The 9,277-nt window shown below is 38.9% G+C and overlaps 1 protein-coding gene across 1 annotated transcript; it reads left to right on the forward strand.

The window, feature by feature from the left end:
* Positions 1-1,446: 1,446 nt before the first annotated feature.
* On the forward strand, positions 1,447-9,141 carry C3AR1 (complement C3a receptor 1). Its single transcript, XM_029206602.1, has 2 exons — positions 1,447-1,578; positions 5,798-9,141. Exons 1-2 carry the CDS (start codon positions 1,544-1,546, stop codon positions 7,257-7,259), a joined length of 1,497 nt encoding a protein of 498 aa, XP_029062435.1. The 5' UTR covers positions 1,447-1,543; the 3' UTR covers positions 7,260-9,141.
* Positions 9,142-9,277: the final 136 nt, after the last annotated feature.

Below are 9,277 nucleotides of genomic sequence, written 5' to 3' on the forward strand. Positions count from 1 at the left end.
ACTTTCATTCATTCATTCATTGGTGCCCCAGACATGTATTATTCCAGGCATGGTAGCAGGCTCTGGAGATAGGCACAAACTCTTAGTCTAGTAGGGCAGAGAGACAGATAAATTATTTTATAGCACTATTAGTGTCTGTCAAATTTCTACCCAGCCTTAAAGCCCAGCTCAAGTGTTATCTCTTCAGTGCATTATCTTCATGTTTGTTTCAGTGAGAATGTCTTTCCCTCTTCCATGTTCCCAGGACTACCCTGCTAGCAACCCTTACTCAGTTATAATTATATATTTACATCTTTCATTGCTTCTGCATCTCCTACAGTGCAAAGCATAGTGTCTATATTAAGAGCAGAGTACTTGTTTATGATACTGAACTTAATGATAAAGACCTTACCTTTTGCAAATGGAATAGATACCCTTGCCACCATTGATGGAAGTGTAAATTGGTGGAGTCTCTTTAGTGGGAAATGCCATACCTTTCAAAAATGTAAATTCACATACATAGATTTAGCAATTACAGTCCTAGGAAACTATTCTACAGAAATTTTCATAGATGTGTAGAATGCAAGAGTACTCATGGAAACATTGTTTATAACTGTTTTAAAATTTGATAAAAACAGAATATCCATGAAAAGGGGAATAATTGACTAAATGGTATAATATAGAATAATTTAAAAAGTGTGATGTGGGGACTTCCCTGGTGGTCCAGTGGTTAAGACTCTGCACTTCCACTGCAGGGGGTAGGGGTTCAATCCCTGGTCGGGGAACTAAGATTCCCACATGCCCTGAAATGGCCAAAAAATAATAATAATAAAGATAGTAAAAGTAAACAGCTTGTCACCTCTTTCTAGAGAAGTCCCATAATTCTTGAAGAACCTGCCCAGACCTTATTTCTACCTTAAGACTTTCCTAGATTGCCCCAGGCTAAATACAGCCCTACATGTTATTTTCTACTCTTTTACTTCTACTGCTATTTCTATCATCATAGTCTGAATTGTATTACAGGTGTTTTTTGTTGTTGTTGTATGGGTACATACTCTCACCAGACTGTGAATCTCTAGAGATTAGAACATAGTTTAATTCATCTGATTTTTGCACGACAAACTCCTTTGACACATATTAAGCATATAAGAGATGTTACTTGAAATTCATGACATGGGGTTGTGCAGGTCATTCCCCCCAGTTACTCCCCACCCCCACTCTCACATACCATAGGATCATTTTTGTGCATTTCCAAAACAAAGCAAATCCAAAAACCTATAATGTGGGAAGCTGATGTAAAAAGTACTCTCTCTCTAAGCATACTCTGTGTCCTGCAGAAAATTTTTGAGAACCATGCTCTCCCACTTCTGTTTTTCTTACTTTTCTTACATGAAACATTTAGAAATGACTCACTTTGAAACTCTTTCTGTGGAGTCCGATAGTTGTCAAAAGTGTTGGGTTTATCATCAGAAACGAAGAGAGAGAGGAAAGAGGAGGTGCTCAGCAAATTTCCTAAACATACTTGACTGTGGTCAAGACAGGACTCGTGGAGACCTCCAGATCCATGCTGAAGTCTTCAGCTACTATCTCGGGTTTTTGGTAAGGAAACCTAGATACACCTGAGGACTTGTGCCCAGCTTGTTTTGCTCATTATTGATAACGGTTTGAGAGTCATTATTTTCTATTTCCCCTTATTCCTTCCCCAACTTTTATTTCTTTTGCTTTATTCCCATGTCCACCTTTTTCTTTTTCTAAATATTCCACATTCTATTTACCTCTGTTCTTAATATTTTCATTCTGGAACTGATATTGAATTTTTACATCATTTTTCCCTGTCTTAAACTGGCTGTTTCTCCTTCTCACCTTTGATTCCAGCTTTCTCCAATAGTTTTGTTTTCCAAATCATCGATTGCCTATTTTTTCTTTTTTTTTTTTTAATAAATTTATTTATTTTTGGCTGCATTGGGTCTTGTTGCTGTGCGTGGGCTTTCTCTAGTTGCAGCGAGCAGGGGCTACTCTTCACTGCGGTGCGCAGGCTTCTCCTTGCGGTGGTTTCTCTTGTTGCAGAGCACAGGCTCTAGGCGCGTGGGCTTCAGGTGGGCTCAGTAGTTGTGGCGCACGGGCTTTGTTGCTCCGCGGCATATGGGATCTTCCCAGACCAGGGCTTGACCACGTGTCCCCTGCATTGGCAGGTGGATTCTTAACCCCTGCACGACCAGGGAAGCCCCTGCCTATTTTTTCTTAATATATATATATTTTTTCCTCATTCCATTTCTCTTATTTATTTATTTTGCTCATTCCTTATTGCTACTGATTCTGTCATCATATCATTAGTTCTGATTCTGGAATCTATTTTTCTTTCCCTATCATAGTTGAATTTTGGTTTCAGGAGTTTACTTATCTTTTTAATTACTTGTTGGCCAATTCAGTATTGAAAACTAAAAAAAAAAAAAAAAATGTTGAGGTACTTTTCAGCCAAAACACTTGTCGAAATATAAAATGTTATCTTGCCCAGAAAGATTTTTAAGATTCTGATTCATATATACTTTCATTTCAAGACAGATACTATGTAATATTTAAAATATAGCTCACGCCAGATGATTCAATTTCTTTGTATTGGAATTTTGCTCTTTTCAATCTTTATCACTTCCTTATTATTCTTTATTATTGTGCGGCTCTTGGTGCCTTTCCCTTTATTAGCAATACCAAAGGCTTTTCAGTTATGTGATTATTTGTAGTAAAAAGAGTATTGGCCTGACAGTCATTGGACCAAGGATATGACAACCCTCCTTGTTGTGAATATGTAAAAGTCCCCTAATTTGCTGAGTTTCAGTGTCCAAAACTACAAAATAAAAATAGAGACAAGAAGAGATGATTGCTAACTTTCCTTTCAGTCCTAGAATTCTATGACTATCGGTCTCTCAATATATTATGGGTCTATGCGTGAATATGTGTGTAGGACAATGGATCAGGGTAGCTGCCACATACAAAAGCGAAGGAAGTGACCCTGACAGGACTTGAATATTGGAATAAGCAAGGTTACCGAACGGAGAATGAGAATCACTTCTTCTTTTTTAGTATTTTGTTGTCTTAGTTATTTTAACTTCTGCTAATCCCCATGGCAGCTTGTAAACTCAGCAGAACAGCTTCAAGTCACACAGTATTTTGGACTTCTACAAAAGGAAACATAAAATGCTGTTACAGCCAGTAAGAATTAGGAACTGGAAAACAAAAAAGGAAGTTAGAAGAGACAGCATCCTTACTGGATTAAATGGACAAGCATAAGAATTTTTCATTTAGTTGAAAAAGAAAAAAGTTAACCCCCAAAATGAGCATCTACCCATTCAAGTAATCTTTAATTGTGCTAAATTCTGCGGAACGAGCATTTAGGAGCAAGATTCTTTTTTACCATTATGAAACTTAAGGCCAGAATGATAGATAAGACAGTCACAAAAAGAATTATAGTACAAGATGAAATGCATCATTGCACAGAGAATATGAAAAGAAGTTCAACCCCCCTACACACCCAAAACTGGGAGGCTGAAGAAATAGATTATGACTGGGATTATAAGAGAAGTTTCAAGGAAGATATATTTGAGCTTGATCTTAAAGAATGGCTAGGATTTCAACAGATAGAGATTAAGAATGGAGGAAAGAGGAGGTTAAGGTGGAGGATATAATTCCATATAGAAGTAAACAGCATAGCCAAGGAATAGAAAATCGTATTGACTTGGAATAGTGAGTTGTTCAGGAAAGCTATAAAGTAGGGTATGTTTATGGGAATGTTGAAAATCAGGGAAGGGTAATGTCACAGAGGCCAAGAGAAGAAAGTGTTAAGAAGCCAGTGTATCAAATGACATGGATATTGTGGAGGATAAAGACAGAGAAAAAGATGCTTGGGTTTGTTATCTAGAGTTAGTTTTAGCAGCATGATGGGGCAATTACAAAGGGTTGTGAAGTGAGTGGTGAGAACAACAGACCCCAAAACAAGCCAGTATCCTTGAAGAAGAGAAACAATGCTACATTAAGAGACTTAAGAAACATCCTGATGCAGTGTGATCCTAGACTGGATATAATTGTTGACAAATCAGGTGTAAAGGATTGTTTTGGGGACAGCTGGAAAAAATGGATAAAGTCTGAGTATTCCTTACGGTACAATCTTACTGTATAATGTGGAGACTGCTAACTGATAGAAGTGATAAAAGAAAGCAGTTTATATAAAACAATATGCATTTACACCCATGTTCATAGCAGCATTATCCACAGTAGCTACAATGTGGAAGCAACTCAAATGTCCATCGACAGATGAATGGATAAACAACATGTGGTACATCCATACAGTGGAATATTATTCAGTCTTAAAAAGGAAGACAATTCTGACACACACTACAACATGGATGAAACTTGAGGACATTTTGCCAAGTGAAATAAGCCAGTTACAAAAAGACAAATGCTGTAGGATTACATTTATATGAGGTATCTAGAGGAGTCAAATGCATAGAAACTGAAAGTAGGATGGTGATTGCCAGGGGCTGCGGAGAAAGGGAAGTGAGAAGTTGTTTTCTAATAGGTATAGAGTTTCAGGTTTACAAGATGAGAAAGTTCTAAAAATTGGCTGCACAATAATGTAAATATACCTGACACTACTGAACTGTACACTTAAAAATAGTTAAGATGGTAAGTTTTATGTTATATGTATTTCACCACAATTTTAAAAAATTTTAAACCAATATGCACAGTATAATCTAATTTTGTTAAATTTTGCTTAACAAAAAATATACATACATATACATGTATGTATGTGAAAAAAGATCCAGGAGGATGTAAATTAAGATACTAAAATAGTAATCCCTGACTAGTGGTATATGACATTTTTATTTTCTTATTTTTGCTTGCTTATGTTTTCTAAGTTTCTTCATGAATGATTTCTTTTTTTGTTTTATTTTGTTTTGCTGGCCATGCCAAGTGGCTTGCGAGAACTTAATTCCCCGACCAGGGGTGGAACCTGCGCCTCTTTCAGTGGAAGCGTGGAGTCGTAACCCCTTGACCGCCAGGGAATTCCCTATCTCCATGAATGATTTCTGTCTCTGCAATAATCAAGCTATTTTTCTCGAGTTATACTCATAAAAAACAAATAAGAAAGAAATGATGAGTGGTAAGGAAATCAACGCAAAGAGGGAAAACAACTCGATAAATTTGACAGCAAAAGGAAAAAATGAGGTTGTATCTAAAAGACATGACTGAGGGAATTCCCTGGTGGTCCAGGGGTTAGGATTCTGAGCTTTCACTGCCGAGGGCCTGGGTTTGACCCCTAGTCGGGGAACTAGGATCCCACAGGCGGTGCAGGGCACGGCCAAAAAAGAAAAAATTTTTAAAAATTTTATTGAAGTATAGTTGATTTACCATGTTGGGTTCATTTCTACTGTACAGCAAAATGACTCAGCTATAAATATATATTCTTTTCCATTATGGTTTATCACAGATATTGAATATAGTTCCCTGTGCTCTACTGTAGGACCTTGTTGTTTATCCATCCTATATATACACTAGTTTGCATCTGCTAATCCCGAACTCCCAATACTCCCCTCCCCCACCACCCCCTTTGGCAACCACAGGTCTGTTCTCTATGTCAATACAGTGGATTTTAAATTGTCTTTCAGAGAATGTTTTTGTGTAATCCAATGTGAAGTCAGAAAATAAAACTAAAACAGTGTGAGGGTCTTTGTGACTCTACATCTTTATGTGGGGAGGTTAGAATTCTAAGAATATGCATTTTTTTAAGTTAGTTTTAACATTTTTGTTTATATTTTTATAAAAGTTTAGCAATGGAGTCTTTCTCTGCTGAGACCAATTCAACTGACCTACCATCACAGCCCTGGGATGAACCCCAAGTAATTCTCTCCATGGTCATTCTCAGTTTCACTTTCCTGCTGGGATTGCCAGGCAACGGGCTGGTGCTGTGGGTGGCTGGCCTAAAGATGCGACGAAGTGTGAGCACAGTTTGGTTTCTCCATCTCACCTTGGCTGACTTTCTCTGCTGCCTCTCCCTGCCCTTCTCCCTGGTTCACTTGGCTCTCCAAGGACGCTGGCCCTACGGCTGGTTCCTATGCAAGCTCATCCCCTCCACCATTGTCCTCAACATGTTTGCCAGCGTCTTCCTGCTGACCGCCATTAGCCTGGACCGCTGTCTTTTGGTACTCAAGCCAATCTGGTGCCAGAATCATCGCAACGTGGGGGCAGCCTTCACAATCTGTGGATGTATCTGGGTGGTGGCTTTTGTAATGTGCATACCTGTGTTCATATACCGGGAAACATTCACTATAGACAACCATAGTATGTGTGGCTACAATTTTGGTCTCTACAGATCATTAGATTATTCAGACTTCAACTTTGATCTACTGGAAAACGGGTCTCTTGACAGCTCCATTGTTGAGCTGCCTGAAGAAATGGATGATCGGTTAGATTCTTTCTCTCAACAAACAAGTGCTTGTCCCTGGGCAGCCACTGCTGGCCTCTGTTCTCAAATATCTCAAAGAACTTCTGGACATTCACTCCCTACGGATTCAGCTAGATTATCTGTTCAACATCCATATTATAATGTATTTAAACCAGCTGATGAGCTCTCAGCTACAATCCCCAGTGATTTTCCCATTGAAGATCGCAGAACTAACCCACTGGAGAACTCTGAGGCTTTTCTTCCTGCTGATTTAGACCTTTTCGCTAGTGCCTCCGGCAACTCCTCATACACATCGGAGCTATTGGAAGATTTCCAGGATGATGATTTAGGCCAATTTGCATACGGCCATCAAGTGCCAACACCCCAGGTAGCAATAACCATCACTAGGCTAGTGCTGGGTTTCCTGTTACCCTTTATCCTCATGGTGGCCTGTTACAGCCTCATTATCTTCCGAATGCGTTGGAGCCGCTTCACCAAGTCTCGGAGCAAAACCTTGAGAGTGGCTATGGTGGTGGTGGCTGTCTTCCTCATCTGCTGGGCTCCGTACCACATTGTTGGAACCCTCTTACTGTTTATTGACCCAGAAACTCCCTTTGGGGAAGCTCTGTTGTCCTGGGACCATGTGTCTCTTGCTTTAGCATCTGCCAATAGTTGCTTCAATCCCTTCCTCTATGCCCTTCTGGGGAAAGATTTTAGGAAAAAAGCAAGACAGTCCATGCAGGGAATTCTGGAGGCAGCTTTCAGTGAGGACTTGACACACTCTACCAGCTGCCCCCCAAACAAAGTCTCTTTGGAAAAAAACAGTATCAGTACAGTTGTGTGAAAATATGGAGCAGTTGACCCAACCAGAGGTTCTTAGACATTCACCCAGTGCATCATATTTCTAAAAAGACGACAGAGATAGGGAGCAGGGGATTTCAGAAACTGTCAGAGAATCAATCCAGAGGGTCTTAAAGTGTGGTCCCAGGCTAGTGGCATCGGTATCACCTGGAAAGTTGACAGAAATACAAATTCTCCAGCCCCACCAGAGACTTGCTGAATCAGTCTCTGGGGGTGGGGCTCAGACAGTGTTTTCACAAGCTCCCTTGTTTCGGATGAATGCTAAACTTGGGAAGCATTGTAAAAATTAGTCTATTTCTATCTCAAACAAAGCCACGTGAAATAAATGCGAAGGCAGTCTCCTTTAAAATGTTTCCATCATTAAATTTCTTTCTAATTTCCTTCCAGATTCAAGTTAAAACCATTTCTTCTAGTCCTACCTGAGTGAAAGGTGATCATTTATTCTATGGCTTTGTTGTGGTGATGGTGGTGGTGATAGTTTTAAATGAAAAAAAAAAAGGTGCAAAAAGAAAGTCTATAAAAACAAGGAGTTATGAGTCTGAGTCTGGAGCAGAGTACAATGCCAGATGCCTGCAACTTGGAATACTCCTGGATACAGGACGTAGGAATTCTGAGTTTCCATTATTACAACTAAATAAGCATCTATTGTGTAAAGACAGACTACTTAGGCATCTAAAGACTTTCTCATGAAACAGTATGTAAGCCACAGTTCGGGGAGTTTCTCTCTTCCCTCTGTTTGCTCTATCTGCCTATTGATAGAATCATCTCTCTTTCATTCCTTTTCTTAAGCTCCTTAATTCCCTTATTCCTCCCCTGCCTCTAAATCTTCTTCCAGACTTTATGCCTCTAATAACCAATAGTTTCATAAGATGCAAATTACTCCCCTCCTCTAGCTCCACATTGGTACTTTCCAAGAAACTCATTTCATATGAAAGGAGAAAGACGGTGGAGGATAGGGCAGTTATTCTTGAATTCACTGCAATGTAACTGAGTACCCTCTGGGCACGTTATCCAACTTTAAAAGAAAACATGACTGTAGGTGTGTATCTTTCATGCCATAATTACCAGATATATCTTCGGGTTTTTTTTTTAATTAATCTTTATCTTTACCAAAGTAATACATGCACATAACTTAAAGAGAACCTAAGGCTTATAATGAAATCTAACAGGTTTCCTGCCCCACTCTGCCCAGCCCCTCCTTCCTCCCACTCCCACTTCCCAGGGATAACCTTTGAAACGATTTTAGATGTTTCCTCTGATATTCACCATGATATTTCTAAGTCATGACCTTATGCTGCTAGTTTTTGTAGACGTGATAAAATGACTTCTTGTTTTGAAAGATGACGATTTTTATCCAAACACATTCGTATTTTTTGTTTATTCAGCATCCCAATATTCATTACCCATCATCCTTTAAATTTGTTCACGATCACACATTTTCTTCTACTTTGTCGACCCATTCCAACCCCCCTTCTCTTTCTCTTTCATTTTTTTCAGAAAACATTATTAAACCCCCATCACCTTCTCATTTTTCTCTGTATATAAAGTTTTATGTGTTAAACCTCTAAATTTTCAGGTTTTGTTTGTACTACAACATAGCTCCACCTGTGTACAGTGATTTAATCCGAAAAATAGAAAATGAGATGTCTTAGACTTTACAAGGCACTATCCTTTGTTCAGTGGTTGAGGGGAGGGTCTGGACTACAAATAAGTTATAAAGTACTATGTGGAAAAGTGTCAAATCACTAGGAATGCTTTCAGTTGTGCAGTAATGATATCTGACATGATGTGAGATTTGCCATGCTACCTTCCAATTTAATCTGATCATATATTTGATGTGAATAAATGCTTTCTTTCTGAATGTTTCCTTGCAAGGCTGAGAGATTCATGGATCCTTTTAACTGTTTGACTCTCAGAATATATCATAATCTCTAAACATACGGCAAATATAAATCTCATAGTGGGTAGCTGTAGGCTTACTATAATGATGATTAGCTGGGC

This window comes from Monodon monoceros, unplaced genomic scaffold, assembly GCF_005190385.1.
Source record: "Monodon monoceros isolate NGI ecotype Baffin Bay Population unplaced genomic scaffold, NGI_Narwhal_1 Super_Scaffold_6, whole genome shotgun sequence".
Taxonomy (NCBI): domain Eukaryota; kingdom Metazoa; phylum Chordata; class Mammalia; order Artiodactyla; family Monodontidae; genus Monodon; species Monodon monoceros.

Excerpts from the sequence above, each read along its gene's own strand:
- C3AR1 (XM_029206602.1), top strand. The coding sequence starts at position 1,544 with ATGCTGAAGTCTTCAGCTACTATCTCGGGTTTTTG. Across the intron at positions 1,579-5,797 it reads GCTACTATCTCGGGTTTTTG|TTTAGCAATGGAGTCTTTCT; the intron begins GTAAGGAAACCT and ends TTTTTATAAAAG.